The sequence below is a fragment of the Ostrea edulis genome, chromosome 7 (genome assembly GCF_947568905.1).
Source record: "Ostrea edulis chromosome 7, xbOstEdul1.1, whole genome shotgun sequence".
Taxonomy (NCBI): domain Eukaryota; kingdom Metazoa; phylum Mollusca; class Bivalvia; order Ostreida; family Ostreidae; genus Ostrea; species Ostrea edulis.
In genome coordinates, this window is record NC_079170.1 from 44,374,480 (window position 1) to 44,394,362 (window position 19,883).

The 19,883-nt window shown below is 36.6% G+C and overlaps 1 protein-coding gene across 1 annotated transcript in view; it reads left to right on the forward strand.

Moving 5' to 3' along the window:
- Positions 1-19,883, forward strand: part of LOC130048689 (heat shock 70 kDa protein 12A-like) — a 68,663-nt gene that overhangs the window by 9,877 nt on the left and 38,903 nt on the right. Inside the window, exons 2-5 of the mRNA XM_056145709.1 lie at positions 1,807-2,025; positions 2,245-2,583; positions 2,711-2,929; positions 4,670-4,817. Of these exons, the coding sequence (XP_056001684.1) occupies positions 1,807-2,025; positions 2,245-2,583; positions 2,711-2,929; positions 4,670-4,817 (925 nt within the window). The remainder of the gene's footprint in view (positions 1-1,806; positions 2,026-2,244; positions 2,584-2,710; positions 2,930-4,669; positions 4,818-19,883) is intronic.

Below are 19,883 nucleotides of genomic sequence, written 5' to 3' on the forward strand. Positions count from 1 at the left end.
CCAATGTTCTGTACAATACCCACAATGATAAACGATAGAATACGATACACGCATGATAGGATAGGGAGAAGGCCTACATAGGCTATGCCTGTTGCCCAATTCTGTTGCGTTTCTCAATAAAATATGTTTGAATTAAATAGGATAGGATATGCGCACGATATGATAGGATACACGCACGATATGATCGGATACACGATAAACCTGATAAACGCACAACTTGACAAATGATATTCACGATAGACCTGATAAACGCAAAACACGATAAACGATCTTCACGATAGAAATGTTGTAAATTTAGAAGCAATTTAGACAGAACAAAATTTTGATACCTACAACATATTTACATTGTGTTGATAATAATACTGAAGGATTTCAATATTTATCATATACCTAAAACGTATACTTTCTTTAATACACGGTCATACTTTTAAAAATAATATTTTCAATTCATTAATATTTTACGCCATCACATCTAAAATCAGAAAACTAAACTATATACGGTTTTTATTCATTATTTGATATCTATATGAATATTTGCAGTCAATGATTCTAAAATATTGTCACCTAATCTTTGATATATAAATTGCACAGGGAATTAACTAAATGTAATATAATGTAGTGATATAATGCTTCAGTAGCTCTCTTATTCTAATGTCTATTACCTTGAATGTGAAATAAAACCAAGTAATATTTTGTGTGTAGCGAGGGGGGGGGGTATTTTTCATCAAGCTCTAAGTTCACTGGTCATTCAAAAATTACAATTACTTTCATAATGACCGCTTTAAAAACTCCACTGCACTACACCATATCTTCATATGTTAGATATTTCTACACTATGAGTGATAATTGATAGTTATAAGAAAATGTGATAAATTTTCACTGTCTCTGGACATATAAATAGCTTCTCTTCTGCCTTAAAATCGACAGATTTATGTTCTCCTTCAAATATACTGTATTTTCTCGATTGCTAAAAATGGCGTCTTTAACAAAAAGAATAAAGCTTTCGAAAAGTATCGTACTCTTTCCTTAGATTTAATATACAATCCCGATAGTTTCCGAAGCTACACGATAAACGAAAAACCTGATACACGCAAAACACGATATACGATAGGCCTGATAAATGCAAAACACGATAAAAAACGGAAAACCTAATAAACGCAAAACACGATATGATACACACACGATAGGAATGTCAAGAATAACGTTGCGGGTACTGTACATCTGTAGGGGAATAAAACTGTTTCTTTTTAAGTTTATTACAAGTATAATGGATTTACAAACACGCTTATTGACTTCAGAGTTGAATTAGATATACGTGTACCACAACAGTAAATTTCTTGATATTCATCCATATAGATATGATACAATCCTCTTAAGCATGACATCGAGTGAGCAAGACGACGACCTCTTCATTGCTGGTATAGAATTTGGAACAACATACTCTGGATGTGCTTTCATATCCAAAGACGATTTCATTAGAAATTCAGGAGATTTTTATTCAAAACAATGGTTAGATCATTCCAGTAGAATGATGTCCACGGAGACGCCTACATGCATTCTGTTTACTAAAGAAAAGGAATTTAGCCATTTTGGCTTCGGAGCCGAAGTGAAATACACTGAACTGATGAATACCAACGAACATAAAGAATGGTTCTTTTTTAAAAGATTCAAACCGATTTTTTACACTCTAAAGGTAAGTATTTTTTGTAAAACTTGATTTACAGATGAACATGTCACATTAGGATAGATTAATGTTTCCTTAAAGATCGCACAAAAGTCAGTGTTGTTTGGTCTTCTTAAATTTAGTCCAACGATGATGATGGAGTCATTGAGGATGAAAATGGTAAACCGATGTCAGTTCTGACTGTCTTCTCGGAGTCAATACGATATCTGAAGGATTCCTTACTGGAAGAGTGCCGAAAGCACAACACAGGTGTAGACGTAAATATCTTAAAATGGATTATCGCTGTTCCTGCCTTGTCGTCGGACCCAGAAAAATCGCTCATATGGTTAGCGGCAATTGAGGTATATTTTGCATTTCATTCTGTATGAATGAAGGTATTTAGAAACATGAAAATCGTCCTTGAAATGACCTGCGATTTTTTTCAGTAATATCGTATGTCGATTATGATACAAATGTACATCATTTCAGTGTTTTAGAGCACGAATTAATTGATTTTTGAAACCAGCATCCATACTTATATTTGGAAATGATATTTTTGTGATATATTCATCTTTCATTAGGCTGGAATAGATCCGAAAAAGCTTATTCTTACACGGCTGCTTAAGGAAGCACTATTCGTTGCTGCAATAGACTTTGGAACAACATATTCTGGATATGCCTTTTCGTCAATTGATGATTTCAATAGAGATCCGACAAAGGCTTATCTAAAAGAATGGGTGGATCCTTCTAGTAACCTGATGTACAACAAGACATCGACATGCATTCTGTTTACCAAGGAAATGAAATTTAGCCATTTTGGCTTTGAAGCTGAGGACAAGTATAGTGACCTAATGGAAAACAATGATCATAAAGAATGGTACTTTTTCAGAAAATTCAAAATGTGTTTATACGATTTGAAGGTATGTATTTAATGTAACATTTCTACGCAAAATTGATTTTTAATGAGATATTTCACATTAAGATACACAATGATTTTTGGAAAACACTCTCCGGGTGCTAATGTTAATTGACTTTTTGTCATTTTAGTCTTGCAATGAGAATATGATTATTGAAGATGAAACTGGTAAACCGATGCAAGCCCTGACTGTTTTTTCTGAGTCTATAGGATATATGAAGGAGTCCTTACTTGAACAATGTCGAAAGCAAAATACAGATATTGAACTAGAAGATATCAAATGGGTCATTACTGTTCCTGCAATATGGTCTGATCCGGCAAAATCTTTTATGCGGTTAGCGGCAGTTGAGGTATCGTCAATCTTACGTTCATATTATAGAATAAATATGAGAAACAGTAAAAACTATTTTCGAAATGAGATGTGCATTTCTATGTATTGATTTGGTAACATTTCATCATCTGATTGAAAACATTAATACGGTTGTACTGTGGGATTTCAGCGATGTTTTACATCAAGAATACTGTAGTGTCATAACAAATGTTTGGTATACTAAAGGTGTTATTGTGATACATATATTTATATATATATATATAGATAGATAGATAGATATACTAGTGGAAAAAAGAAAATGTGCATTATTTAGTATATGAATGTTTGAATGTTAACGTCGAATAACGTCAATTTCAGCACACTCGAAAGACACTGGTATTCGAACTTGAATTAACAAAGTTAATAACGCATGTGACCACCATTTGCATTCACGCATGCTTGACAACGGCGCCTCATTGATACCACTAAAGTGTTCAGAAATGCTTGAGGGATGTTGTTCCAGATTTTGGTTAAAGCCTGGCCTAAATCAGCCAATGTCACTGGCTGATTTGGTAAACGGCGTAGACGTCGTTCCTTTTCATCCCAGACGTGCTCGATCGGCGATAATTGGGGAAAACAGCTGGCCAAGACAAGACATCGACATTCTATTGAACAAAAAAGTCCCTAACTACACGTGCAACATGTTGCCTTGCGTTGTCTTGCTGCAGAGTGATGTGATTTTGCTGTCTCTGTATGAAGGGTATCACATGGCGCTGAATAATTTCGTCTCGATAGCGTATGCCGGTGAGATTTCCATTGACAATTTGTAGAGGGGTCCTTCCACGTGCTGTTATTCCACCCCACACCATATCGCTACTTCCACCGAATTGTCGACGTTACACAACACAAGCGTCCTGGTACCGCTCCCCAACGCAACGATACACTCTACAAAGGCCGTCACTGCTATCCAATTGAAATCTGGATTCATCAGTGAACAGAATACTGGCCCTGTCCTATATTCTGAATCGCAGATGTCCTCTGCACCACGCTAGTCTAGCGATACAATGACGTTGAGGCAGTATTGGGAGCACTGCTGGACGTCTTGGTCTGATGTTATGCTCGCGCAGACGATTACGCACAGTTCTTGAACTGATTGGTCGAAGTCCAGGAATGCTACGAATGTCAAACTTGTCTGGAAACGATTTCTCAGGTGTACTCTCAGGTGCACTAATGTCTAATGTGGTTGTCCTGTCGAAGCGACGTCACAAGAGGACGCCCAGAACGTGGTCGATTCCGAGTGTTATCAGATTGTTGTAAACATATCCACAATGACTGGATGGTGTTCCAATGAACTCCAAAGTGTCTTGCTACGATAGTTTGTACCATTCCAGCTTGAAACGTCCCAACAGCACGATTACGTGGGTTTTCGATGAGTCGTGGCATGACAGAAGGGTACATTTTGTCAAAACTAAAGTGCTTTCCTTAACGAATAATGTCCAAACAAACCTTTTACACTTCTTACTCCAAACAGTATTGGCCAGTAAAACTCGAGCGTACGAACACTTGAATAAACAACATGTGTTAACTAATCATGACAAAATCCGTGCATCCGAGTCTGGTACCATCCGATATTGTTAAAAAACATCACCTTTATCGATTGTTTAGATTTTATAAATATAAACATCAAATATAACAAAATTATACTAAATTTTATAATGCACAGTTTCTTTTTTCCGCTAGAATATATATATATATATATATATATATATATATATATTAGGCTGGGATTGATTCAGAGATGCTAGCCATTGTGTTAGAGCCAGAAGCAGCTGCAATTTACGTCAAACACATTCGTGTAGAAAGAACGAAAGACAATGAACTTCAAACATTTGCTCCCGGATCCAAGTACATCGTTGTTGATGCAGGAGGTATACATAACTTTAATTTATATGTTTTAGTATCCCTTCTTGTAAAGAAAATCCCTGTTATTATATTCGTATAGAGCATTATTGCATCATGTATGTTGATCATTTGACCAGTTTGTGAATTACTGTTTCCCATACCAAACTTTCATCTAAGTCAATGTGTTGATATTAACATCATACATTGTATATTTCAATTTACCCTTTATTTCGAAGACATTATGTTAGGTGGTACAATTTCATTTATGAATTAGTTAATTTGTTTATTGCCGAAAGATCTTCATTTATCATAAAATAATTGAATTCTTATTATATTCTAGTCTCCGATTCGTCACATGCAACTTAGGGAATGACATTTCTTTTTGTATAATATGGTTTGGTAATGTGATACCCGCTTCACAACACACATTTGGAACTACTTTTCTTTCTTTCTTTTTATTTACAACGCAGTACTGCTGTAGAGCTTTTTGTGAAAACTAAAGTCAATGTATACAATTAAGATACAACCGTGAAATTAACAGATTGTTTTATCGATGTCTAGCAAGACACACCGCTATAATACTCAATTCACCGTGGTAAAAATGAATATACTATGTATGATATTTGAATAATAGCTTAAAACAAAGATATTAAATTCGAATTAATGGTATATTAAACATTTGTAAATGTTGCCCTATTCATTTTGAAATACGAGGGCCGTTCGATATGTAATGTATATTGTACTATATCTCAAAGCTTTCGACTCAAATAGTGAAATGAACATTACATCCCTTCAAAGTATTATCCGCTGTTGGAAATACATAATTTTAATCTCTGAATCCATTTCTGAAATGCGTCACGGTACGCTGATAAAGGTAGACATCTGAGGCACTGATTGATGGATGAGCCAGGGGCTTGTCTGGACTTGCAACTACGACCAGATAAGAACTTTTAAAGTTTTGGAAAAGGGGAAAAGTCCCATGGGGCTAGATCTGGAAAGTATAGTAGGTATGGCAAGACGGTAACCTTCTCCGACTTCAAAAATTGCTTCACAGGCTGAAATGTATGTGATGCAGCATTATCATGAAGTAGACGAACATACCTAAATCCTGACACAGGGTGACATTTATGATAATATTTCTTGGGCGTTTTTAGTATAACATCTCGGTAATACCGAACTTTAACACTTTTGCCCTTCGGCACCGGAATCTGTACGGCTATACCATCACATGAGAAGAATATGCAATAAAGAACCTTCTTTGTACTTATGGTTCTTTTGCCAACTACAGGCCTTCTACCGTGTTTAGTTTGCCATATTTTCTTTCCAATTTTTCTTACTGGTTCAAAATAGTTTCGTCACTAGTAACAATGTTTGAAATATGTTTTTGATTGAATTTGGGAAACATTTTGAGCAATTGCTTAGCGGTTCTTACTTGTATCCATGTTTGGTCATCTGTCAATATATGCGGTATCCATCTGGCAGAAATCTTTCGTATTTTCAAAATACGCTTCAAAATGAAATTTTAAAATATCGATAGCAATATGCCAACAGCATTGGCAATATCATGAATCGTGTATCTGCCATCACTTTCAATTATTTCCCTGACATTTGATACATTTGCCTTACCTGTTACAGTCACATGTCTGCCAGATTTTGCTGCATATTTGGCAAAATCTGTGCCAGTCAGAAAATTCTTTCTCCATCTACGAACTGTCTCATAAGATACCTAATCAGACCCATAAACTTCCCCCAATTCAGTAACAAATCTGCATTGCCGAATACCGAATGACCCGGTTTTGTGTGAACTTTTATATAAGCTCTAATTTCTTCAATATTCTCAGCCCGTTTCCCAACCATATTTACAACAGTGGTCAACGACTGGCTCTATTGAAATGACTTTACGTTTGGTGGAGCTGAAGGCTCGTGTTTATATCGTTGGAAAGGTATTGGATAGAGCTATTCAAGAGTATCATCATCCACGAAATTGTGGAAAGCGTTATCGTGCTGTGGTACGATACATATTACATATCGAACAACCCTCGTATATGTCTCACAGATGAGGGGGGGGGGGGGTGCTTGATCCGCCTCTCAAGGCAAAGAAAAGCGTCACATTTACTTGTTGATTGTGATTAGTCTACATATTTTACTGTGTCGGATATAATACTAGCGACAATATAAGTTACATGGTAGTAGTTGACCTTATATGGTTTTTACAGGGTCAGTAAATTCCATATGGGGTGAGAACGAAGTAACGAATATATTTTACCTACTGTCTTTTTCAAATAGCATAAATGCACGAGAAACAAAATTTGCTTGATTATGAGTAATCATGTAGGGATGCACTGTGATTTGAAACAAATATGACATCACACACAAGTGACGCGAAAAAGTCCGTTAATTACGTATTTGTGTTCATTGTTTCACCTAGTCTCCGCATTCAGTTTAAACAATTAGAAATTTGTTTCTTCGACCGAAGTTTTCGGCTCTGTTACTGAGCACTCGGCTACTTTGAAGCCAAAGTGAGCGTGACAAAGGAAATAACTCGTTTATATAAAAGCTTCCATTGACAGTGTATGGAATATACATGGTCTTCACGTAATCGATGTAAACCAATGATAATACTACTTTGCAGGAGGTAATACATCGTTGCATACAAGGGTAGGTGTTGGATGGTAAACGTACATGTAACGCATTTTCTGCGACACTTAGATACCAATGATGTACACCGAAATAAAACGGTAGATATCGATAGCATACAGGTTACGTTAAAAGTCTTAACTGTTTGTTGATATATAATGCGTTACGAGCAATATATATATTAACGTTTACTATCTGCTAGACATATCATATGGTTGGCAACACTTTTAAACAATGTAAATCATCCCATCCACATATCAGTTACAACCAGAATAGTAGACGTAGTAGCAGCAGCAGTAGTAGTAATAGTAGTAGTAGTAATAGTAGTAGTAGTAGTAGTAGTAGTTTTACGAAGAGGCTTACATTTACAATTTAAAGGGATCAACTCCAACTACAGAAATTAGACCGAAATGAATATACAGACTGCTTCAGTAAAAACACAAACAACGACAATTATGGTTATTACAAGATTGTTGTAAACTCTTTAGAAACTCTTATTCTTTCTACATTTGTACGAAACTTTCACAATGCACTATTCATTTTAACATTTCATTAAGCTAAATGTATCGATATTCAAATGTACATTTAATTTATCAACTGCGAATAACGAGCTGAGAAATGAAAGGACCCAGAAAATTGCCATAAAAAGGAAAGAGTGGTTTTAAGCTTTACTGTATATCATAAGTGTTACACAGCGCATTCAATGTAAGTAGACGACCTCAAGTTATCCTAACATTTCTAAATAATGTGTCATCAGCCCTAAAAGCTTTAAAAACGTTCTCTATATGTCACATCTTAGGATTCTGGCTCCCCGAGGAACAAAATAACCCCCACCCACACATACCTTTGAACGACAGCTCTATACTTGACCAAACGTCAGGGTGGGGGTAGGCTTGTCGAGATAATTTTTTCATAGCCCTCCCTCTCATTTTGAAAAACAAAATGCTACGTCCTTGTTTCCCCCTCTTTCTTGTTGAATCTCAAGGTTTAAATGTGGAGATAACCAATAAATGATGTGTAATTGTATACATGTATACGTATACATGTATATCAATATACATAGTAGAGTCAACAATGTGTGTGGTAATGGACTCATGAAAATTGGTCCCCATGAAAATCGATTACTCCCTAGTATACTAGTATATTCTATACATCATCGATATAAACATTTGACATGTGCTTGTCCTCTAGAAATGCCGTACCCCGTGGATATCCGGGTTAGAAGATGTCCTCTACAATACCCCATGATTGTCGTAAGAGGCGACTTAATGGGACGATCCTTTGGATAAGACCGGTGTGACATGATAAAGATCCATCCCTGCTCAAAGACCGTAAGCGTCGAACATAGGTTTACATTTTGCAGCCTTTCACCAGCAATACTGGTGTCTCCATAGGATTGCTTGGTTGCGTTTACGTCCCTTCCTGGATTTTTCACTCATACTAAGAGGTCACCATCTGTAGGTAAAATACCACAAATGTAGACCCGACCTATGTTTAGCGCTCAGCGCCGTAGTATTGGGTGTTCTTTATCGTGCTAACGCACCCGCTGCACGGGACCTCCATGTTTAAGGTCATACCTGAACGACCTGTAATTCTCACTTCTAAATGTCTAGCGTTTGGCGAAGGAGCAATCACTACCTATTTTAACGCCTTAGGTTTGCCATATGAATGAAAAATTATCGAGTGGGACGTTAAACTATACAACAACTGAATACGGTAAAGTATGTGAATTTTGCAAATACCACTCCCAAATTTTTCGCATTTGGAGTTGGCCCCTTTAAATTGTAAAAGTCAGTCGTCGATTGTAAAAGTAAGCCTCTTCGTAAAACTACCGTAGTAGTAGTAGTAATAATGGAGTTTTACGAAGAGGCTTACTTTTATAATTGAAGGCTGACGTTTACAACCTAAACTCCAAATATGAAAAATCTGTGAGTGGTATTTGCAAAATTCAAAGACTTTACGACATTCAGTTGTGGTATATTGTTTAACGTCCAACTCGAAAAATTCTCACTGATATTAAGGGGACCATTGCCGGTGAAGGGCTGCAAAATTTAAGCCTATGATCGGCGCTTATGCCTTTAAGCAGGGAGAGATCTTTATCGTGCCACGCATGCTGTGACTCGGAGCCTCGTTTTTTCCGGTCTCATCCAAAGGACCATCCCATTAAGTCGCCTCTTACGACAAGCAAGGGGTACTGAGGACATATTCTAACCCGGATACCCACGGGGTACGGCATTTAGGACAAGCACGTTGTCATATCCTTATATCGGTAATGTACAGTACATGTATATTGTATTCCTTCATTGATCACTGTTCGCTATTTTCACCTTTTATGTGTACATGCAATTCAAACTTGGGGTGTCATGAATTTGTTGGAAAAGGGGGAAACAATAAATCTGAGTTACACAAATATCATTGATTCTACAGTGTACAATGTGTATTGATATACAAGTATATAATATACACATCACGTATTGATTGTTTTCAAATTAAGACCTAGAGTTTCAACACGAACGAGAGAGGTACAAGGACGTAACATTGTTTTTACAATTAGTGGATGCTATGACAAAATATATACTACTCAAAATTTGATAAGGATCATAGATATTTTTCTGTTTAAAAAATTAATAACTGCATAACTGGCAATATTGTGTCCAAGTGAAATCAAAAACGTCTTCAACAAACTTGCACGTGCATTTCATGCCATGGGAAATGCGTTTCTCATCACAGTTTATGCTTTTGCTACCATTGCACGATTTTCACTCAGGCATCGGTGTCTGATTCTTTCTAAAATTTCAAACTCACTTGAGTGTTTACACTACGTTTATCAATACAATGCCCCCTCAACGTGTAAGGCGTCGCCTGACGACAGAACAACTGGGCAGATGTATTGGAATGCTTGACGCTGGCTATTCACAACGTGAGGTTGCAAATGCACTAAACGTCAGCCAGAGCGTTGTAAACAGGGCCTGGAACCGACAGCAAACTTTTGGTACAGCAGCACACCGACATGGGGGTGGTCATCAGAGGTCGACAACCCAACGTCAAGACCATTTTGTGGCTCTTCAGGCACGACGCCATCCCTTCTGGACAGCAACCAGCCTACGTAACGACCTCCTGAACGTCTCGGGGGTGAATGTGTCCACTCAGACGATACGGAATCGGCTTCACAATGCAGTTCTCAACTCGAGAAGGGCATGTGTTCGAGTCCCTCTGATTGTTCGACACCGGTGGGAGCGATTGGACTGGGTTGAAGATCATGTCACTTGGACACAGAACGATTGGGTTCAAGTTCTGTTCACCGATGAGTCCAGGTATTGTTTGGACTTTACAGACAGGAGGCACCGAGTGTGACGACGACAACGTGAACGTTTCCATAATGCCAACATCAGTGAACATGACCGTTATGGTGGTGGTTCCATCATGAACTGGGGTGGAATCAGCAGGGATGGAAGAACAGATCTCCATGTCCTGGAGAGAGGAACAATGACGGGGGTGCGGTACCGGGATGAGATCATCGATGTTTACGTCAGACCCTACGCTGGTGCTGTTGGCCCTGAGTTCATCCTGATGGATGATAACGCCCGTCCTCATCGCGCCAGGGTGGTGGAGCAGTACCTTCAGCAGGAGACAATTGTCCGTATGGACTGGCCAGCGCGCTCGCCGGACTTGAACCCGATTGAGCATGTATGGAACATGCTGCAGGTTGCCTTTTCACGCCGTAGAGCACAACCCACGACTTTGACAGAGCTCGGAAACGCCCTCGTGGAAGAGTGGAACAACCTTCCCTTTGGAAACATCCGGGTGCTTATTGACAAGTTGGCTCGACGTTGTCAAGCCGTCATTGATGCAAGGGGAGGCCATTCCCGGTATTGACACTTCATCGACTAAGTGTAATGATGGACTATCCCAAAAACTATGTAATTCCTTCTCTGGTTTGCTGTTAACTTTTTGTAATGAAATGCCTTTTGGTGTTGTTATCAGATTTCAAGCATTCCGTATTGATAAAAGTTCATGAATTTTCATTCATAACCTGAGTAAACACGTTTCTGAGTCAAATTTATGTATTTTGTTATGTTAGTGGTAAATTACACACATATAACCTAGTGATCCTTATCAAATTTTGAGTAGTATATATATCTCGACATGCCTACCCCCTAATGTTTTGGTCTAGTATAGAGCTGTCGTATAAAGATATGTACGTGTGGGGGTTGCTTTGTTCCATAAACCCAGGATGTAATATATAGGGAACTTTCAAATTTCCAGGGCTGATGACACAGTATTATTAGTTACACAGTTAGTTAGTGACCTGATACGGAAAAATACATGGTGTGAAAAGAAAACCCGTATCGGGCGAGGCGAAGTCGACTAACTGTGTAACGAATGTATCACGTCGAAGACCTCTAACTGTATATGTGGGGGTCTATATCATACAACTTAGTCAAATGTCTTTCCTTTTGACACCTCTGCAAGTCGAACCTGACGATAAATAAAATTACTCGCCCAATACGGATTTTACTCGCATGATACGGTTTTTTTCACGGCGTCATGTGACCAAGATCTGACCAATTAGATTTTAACAATTTTGTCTGAGGCGTGATAATTAGAAATGTCAGGATAACTTGAGTTCGTCTGCTTACATTGAGCGCGGTACACTCATGACATACAGTAAAACTTAAAACCATTTTCTTTTCATGGCAATTATCTGGGTCCCTTTATGCATTTTGCAGTTAACAAAATCAAATTTGCAAATCGATAAACTTACTTTAATTAAAAGTCAAAACGAGTAGTGCATTGTGAAGGTGTAGAAATAAGATTGACAGATATCTTGTTTAACGCCTCTCTCGAGAATTGTTCACTCATATGGAGACGTCACTAAGACCGGTGATGGGCTTCAAATTTAGACCTTTGCTCGGCGTTTACGGCCATTGAGGGTTCTTTAGTGTGCCACACCTACTGTGACACGGGACATCCGTTTTAAGGTCATTTCCGAGGACCCATGACATTCACACCTGATGCCGAGTGTTTGGCGATGGAACTGTCACTATCTGTTTTAACGACTTAGGTCTGGGATTCGAACCCCGGCCTTCCGCATGCGGGGCGAACGCTTTATAACCTCGAGGCCACCGCGGCGGTGTATAAGAATTGCTAAAGAGTTTACAATGCTTTATTATTAAACATAGTTGCCGGTTTGGGTGTTTTCACTGAAGCAGTCTCTATATTTATTTCACTACAATGTGAACATTACAGCAAAGTATCTTCGTATTGTTTCTTATCAGCCAGTGATACATATCTATACATGTATATGTACAAAGTATAAAATAAAATGTACGAACTGTAAATATCAAACCCATCAGCAGAATAAGAATTTCTTTGAGAGTAGAATACTACACTATAATAGTATGTGTAAAATATCTATTCAAACAGTTCTTGAGTCACTGTCCTTTTTTTTTTTTTTTTTTTTTTTTTTTTTTTGTGGTGGTGAATCCAATGGTAATGGTGGACTCACAGTATGGGATACATGTCATTTCCATATACATCATACACATGATTTGGGTACATAGAATACTGATATTGGTGAGGAGTTGTTGAATTATAGGGGTTGTACTGTGAAATTTGGAATTGAGAACTCTGTTGTATTACATGTAATGGTTGTTGTTGGACAGATGCAGTATTGGAAGGTGACTGCATTGGCTGGGTTACATAGTCAGTAGTAGGGGTTGCTTTGCTTTGCTTTACATTCGACTGTGTCTCTTGCAATGGTATTGTGTTGATCAGGCATCATACTGGCAGTTATTTGAGTGTCCAAGTTGGGAATTTTGCTGGTGACTGTTGATTTCCCCTTCATCAAACTACTTATGTAATAGGGGGAATGGTCTTCAGCAATTTGACCATTAGTAGCAATTTTGATATACCGCAAGTCACGCTGTAAATTTTGTGCTCCCTCTTTATCCTCATATTTCAAAGGAAATAGTGACTTTAAGTAGGCGCATTACAGACACAAAATTAGTATTGTTATGGTTTTGAAACGTTTTGATGCTGTTCAATTCATCGGTCTTCAGTCTCCTCTCGATATCATTGATTTCTTTCGTTACCTAAAATAAAACAACTGACATTGTATTGGCTAACAAAAAATATTTTGTTTGAAATACATGTATCTATACTCATTTTAATAGGATTACAGCTATTTATTTAATTGCATGTTGGGGTATTAAAGGACACATATCATGTTTTCAAATTATACAAAATTACATTCACTTTGTCTTCTTTATGCTTATAGTAATTAATTCTAATAGTTCGTTCGCCGGAATTTTGCGATAATTAACCACAATACAGACTTAAATCTAAGCCCCGATTTCAAAAAAAGTCTAGTTAATTAGGTAGGTAATCACGTGGTACAGTGACGTCACATGCGCTCTTCGGATTGTGAAAGTACTGTGAAATATTATTAAAAACTCAGCTTTTAGGGGCCTAATTTATTCACCATGGGCAACATTTAAATCGATGTTGACAAATTTCCCGAGTTTTATGTTTTCGCCACCAGTGCATACAAATAGCGATGTAAATACCCAAATATAGCGAGGAAAGCGAGTATGAAATCGGCAATATTGCGAGTAAATAATGTTTATATGGGTCGCTGTCTACAAACTGTTTAGTAATATTAGTCCTTTATACATCTGTAATTAGCGCTGTTTTTCTTAAATAAACAGTGCAATCATTAGTTATTTTTGGATTAGACAAATTATAATACGTTACATTGTTGACAACTAGGCCCTTGGCCAAGCTACTGCTACGGGTGCATTTCGGAAAGAAAGAAAAAAACACAAATCAGTAAAAATAATCAAATTTAAAGTGGAAATCACATTATTTTATTTTGATAATAAAAGCAATCTTATTATTATTTTTGGATTGTGATCAGCACGTCGTTAGGAAGCGGGAGTACGGCGTTATACTGATGCACTCTTGGAAGATTTTACGAGTTCAATGAGGAAATAATTTTATAATTCAATTTAAAGTTAGGAAATACAATATTCTATTACTTATATAATTAAAAGTTCAATTATTTTGTATCATTAATTTTTTTTGTAAATCTACCTGTTGGTAGAAACTGATAACACAAGTTACATTGTATATATATATATATGTTGTTACAAAGTAAAGGTCAGTTGATCCGAGTGTGTATTGAATTTGAAGACCAAAAAAAGAATATATGCTGTAATATAGGCCTACCAGTGCTTATATAGCTTCGATATATCCATTTTCTCGCAGTTTATCAGGGTCTCTGTTCATGCGGGTTTTGAAAAGGTGACTGGGTGTTTGTTTTTTAAGGTAAAGTTCTTGCTTCAACAAAAAATTATCCCAACGTCTTTCTTCTCGTAACTTCCTTCGAAAAATTGAAAAAAAAACTCAGTCTAAATCCTTTCTACCAACAACTAGTACACCCGAGCACGGCACTAAACTTCTTAATATTTACAAGCCGTTAACGTGATAATTGGTTTTTTGTCGATTAAATCTAATCTGTTTATGAAATGGCTAATAGATGTTTTCAAACCCGAGGGCGCATATGACGTCACACGTAATGGCGCGTAAAATAGCGAAAGTAAATATGCATAGTGCAAGATTTGAATTTCATCGCTTTCAAACTCGAAGACTACGCAAAATATTTCATTTAAAACACATTTATAGTAATTTTAGGCATGAAAAGAATTGATTTTGCTGAAAAAATGAAAACGTTTAGAAATGTGCGTTGTGTTCTTTAAAATAATACAATTTAATTTAATTTTGTATACCCCAGTTTTATTTCTTGAAAACAAAAACACTATATGTAGGCCTGAGTTTATCACGTAAACTACATGTACATGTATACAGTTTACTCAAATTACTGGTGGCCTGGGAACATGTGTGCACATTTCAGGAAAACAGTATCAACAGCGGCAGCCAGAGTATGTAGTTTGATCATTCAATATGTCCCGTTTGGTTTTTGTTGATATTAAGATTTAAATGTTCAATATTCCATTATATTCAATCAAAAATTCATTAATTTATAGGAAGACATATATGATATAATTTTTATTTTCATTTACGTACAACTTTGAAGTAAGTATAAGGAACCTGCCTCAATGACATCATGCTTGTGATCTGGGTGTTTCGTTTCAATGCCGCATATCTGGTACCCCTCACAGGGCTGGTAAGGACATAACTTGTTGCCTCGATTCATAATGGTTCGGTGTTCCTTTCTGTGACAATTGTCACATGACGACTTGGTGATCGCGTTACCAGGAACGCCAATCGCAGTTGGGGGATTCAAAGGCTTTCGTTTCAACTCCGATAATTCGTCTCTCGTATGTACTAACAAAGCTGAAAGAGTGTCTCTTTCTTCATTAAGTCTATCAACTTTTTTATCAAGAAAGTTACCGGTATCGGGAGCTCGCGACGTGGATGCTGCTGACTGGGCGGGATACGTTTTTCATTATTTTGGGGAGTGTCATCAATGTTTTCAAACCTTAAACGTTTCGGTCCTACTCCCGATTTTTCACAAAAAAAACCTCCAGACACTTTTCTTTCAACTTAGTTTTCGTGCTTGCCGTTTGTAGGTCGACAATTCTGTCCACAACATGAGTCTAAACACTCGTGGAATATCCATTTCCTCGACTTCGTACGGCCTTAATTATTTTAACTAGCGTTATTTTTGACGGCTAATTTGACGAACTCTTCCTTATATTCCACTAAGCCCCATCGATATCTCGTATGTAATTTTCTAATTCGTCCATCTTATCTAATCACCTGAAATTACCTACATTGACTAAATCCGCGCGAGAAAGTGGGCAGGCTGTAATCGGCCAATGAAAACTCTTGTTGTATTAAATCAAACGCGTCATTCAAACTGTTCAATCGTCTCATTCAATTGTGTCGTCACACAACACAATACTATATCGGCCAAAATATTCTAATTCAAAGGTAAATGCGATAAAACAACATTAGAAGTCGTATAAGACTATGTTTTTATAAATAATTCATTTCACAATAATTCAGTAGGTATTAAGGTTAGAAAAATTCCAAGAGAAGTCGTATGACTGATTATAAATTTTAAAAGGTGTTGCACGTCTCATGTTAATTTCCCTAAAGGTGTTGCATGAAAGATCGAAAAATTTAAGTTATTCAGATATATGATCAAATCAATGGGAACGTATGTCTTGATTCAATAATTTTTAAAAATAAGTTTAAAAGATGTGTATTGACAAAATTAGCCAAAATATTTCGAGTTAAAATCAAGCAATAAGAGATTTATATGATTTTTAGTGTTAAAATTGTGGGGTATCCCCGAATTTCAAAAAAAAAAAACTGCCTCTGTGAAACAAAATAAATTTAGCATGAACATGTTCTTTGAGTTTTCCTCTAAAAAACTGTCGCCTTCAAATTTTGTTTCACGGGGGCATTTTTTGGTAAATTTTAAAAAATCGAAACGACTTTACTGGTATCATTTTCAACTTCACCTGTGCATTAATTTTCCTCAATAATGTATGGTGTACTGAATGGTTCAGTGGATAAGGTCGTCGACTCTTGTATGTATAAAGGTTCAATTTTTAAAGCGACCGGGTTCGACTCCCTCACGAACACATTTTTTTTTTTTTCATATTACGTTTTCCATCTAAAAAAAATTCTTAATTGAAACACGCTTCTAGTTTTTATAAATGTTTCATGTCAAATCTCTGTTTATTACCATGCGCCGAGTTTGAAATAAACTTTCAACCTGGATCAGCATGCAATACCCGTGTTTTAATAGTCAAGGCTGCTAACGAGAACTTGTATCTGTTTTTTTTCTGAATGAAAGTTGTTGACAAAGGCATGGTGCCTTTTATGAAAAACCGTTGTGAACTTTGCAAAGCTTTGGAAGAAAAACTTTAAGGCCAAACAAGGTAAATAACCGTTAAACAGTTTGAGTTTATATGTATTCCAGTAGCAAATTGCTATGTTTTGTCCGTGGCTTTTTGTCCGTGACTTTCTGTCCTACAGACCCTGAAGCGTGCTACTACACCTCCAAAGCGTTTTGTTTCGTTCCGTGCAAACCGTTCACCGTTCCGTGCAGACCGTTCAGCGTTTCGTGCAAACCATTCACCTTTCCGTGCAAGAATCGTTTCGTTTCGTGCAAACCGTTCACCGTTCCGTGCAGACCGTTCACCGTTCCGTGCAAAGCGTGCAAACCGTTTCGTGCAAGTATCGTTCCGTACAAGAAACGTTTCGTGCAGTAACAACGCCTACAGAAGCGTGCAGACCGTTCAAGCCACGCCCCGAGAATCTTGCAAGTCATTCCGCTATGGGATCCAAGAAAGGTGGACGTAGATTGTCGCTCAGAATTCGATCAGTTATTTTGAATTTAAACAAAGCTGTACTATCCACTGTAAAAATTCGAAACATTCTCGAAAAAAAAAAAGTTCTACGATGTGTGTTATTTGCGAATACACACAGCTGCCAAATAATCATGATAAGGGTGAAATTTTAAGAAAAGAAAAAAATATCAATATTTTCCCCCTGATACTTATATTGTTTTTCAGCATTTTGAACCAATTCCAACGATACCAAACACTATATATTATTATTATTATTATTTTTTTTTAGAAAACCTGGTTTTGAAATTTTTTCTTTTAGTCTTCTTTCTTCATTACACTATTCTTAACTTCTATATTTAAATAATGCGTACTTGCAACAGGCAATTCCTGTTTTGAATGCGAATTAGTATGTTCAGTAAATGAAAAGCATACACGGATATTTAATAATTACCGATGTGCTCTTTCTGTCTCTCTCTCTGTTTCTCTCTCTCTCTCTCTCTCTCTCTCTCTCTCTCTCTCTCTGTCGATGATTAACAAATTGGAATCAATTTATTACATAATTGATAGAAGCAAAAATACAAACCATCGAATGATTTGTTTTTAAGATCCCGAGTTCATTACATTTAACCGAGACTTATGTTCAATGTACTTTGATAAAGGTTTTCATAAAAAAAAAATGTTCATCGAGAGTGTCTGGATAATGTAATGATTTTTGTATAATAAGTATATATACCATGCAAATTCCTAGGTTCTTTGTCACAGTATAACTAAATTACGGTTAGCTAGTTTGGGTTTTGACTTCTTATGAAAAGTGTTAAATATATTGGGTCGGCGCAATATTAGATCTAGTCTAAGATCACGGGTATCTTGCGCCGACCCAATATATTTCACACTTTCCGCAAGAAGCCAAGCACTTCTGTTGATTTCAAATACACGGATTAACTGACCCCCAGTTGTTCTGCTGAGGCGAAAAACCCTTCGAATTTGCATGGAACGAACAAGTTATACACAGGTCATTGTTATAGTCATACATGTACATCATAGTACCGCTAATCCGACACACATATTTTTTTTTATTTTTTAAAATAAGTTATTGAATGACGAAGTATGACCAAACTGCAGATTGAACTTTATAGAGCCCCGTACTAACATTACTTATATTTTCCAATGTATCAGAAGGGGTATGTTGCCGGTTAAGTTGGGTAAAATTCTTGACAAGCAATAAGATAACAAAAAAAAAATGGTGCTTATAATTAGATTGTCCGATTACGAAAACCTGTACATGTGTGTGTGTGTGTGGGGGGGTAGTAGTCTGAAACTGTCTCAATTTCCCCTTCCGACTTCAATTTCTTAAATCGTGTAGTGGGTAGGTCGCTGCAAGGCTAAATCCCTAGCTTTCATATTACATGTACACCCTCTCCGATTCTACGTGCCTGTAATCAATATTTAAGGATGTATAACCACGGTGTCAAATGCAACTACATATATGTAGTTCATGAAAAAAGACTAATACCAATATAAACAGAAATGACTTAACGATTATTTGCTTTTATTCATATACGCTATCGATTATTAAAATCTTTAATTGCTATATGAAATCATTTTAAAATTTAGATGCATTAGATAATGAAAGCGAGAGAGAGAGAGAGAGAGAGAGAGAGAGAGAGCATTGGTAATCATTGATTATAATATTCATGAATGTATGCAGATACTGGAAGTTCAATACGTTCAGTATAAATCTTGAAAGTACAATTTCTTTCTGATTAATTATCCATCACCTTTCATTCTCATAATTTTTTTAAATTTCCAATATTGTTTTCTTTACACATTAAATTTTCCCCTGGCTCCCAAAGATGGCATGACTGATGAGAACCTCTATTTTATCTGTTGCATTACTGTACATTTATAAAAATGCATCTTTATTCATTTTCTTTCTCTAAGAAATGTGTAATTGGTTTTCCTTTTTTTAAAAAGGTGTCTTGAAATATACAAATTACACGTGCTTTTTTACACTATGATCACTCCGACTGATATGCATGTATATAATAAAACAGAAGCGAACTTTGTTCTTTCAATTTGAATTAATTTAAGATATTGTTTAAGAGCATAAAATAAATATGCAAGTTG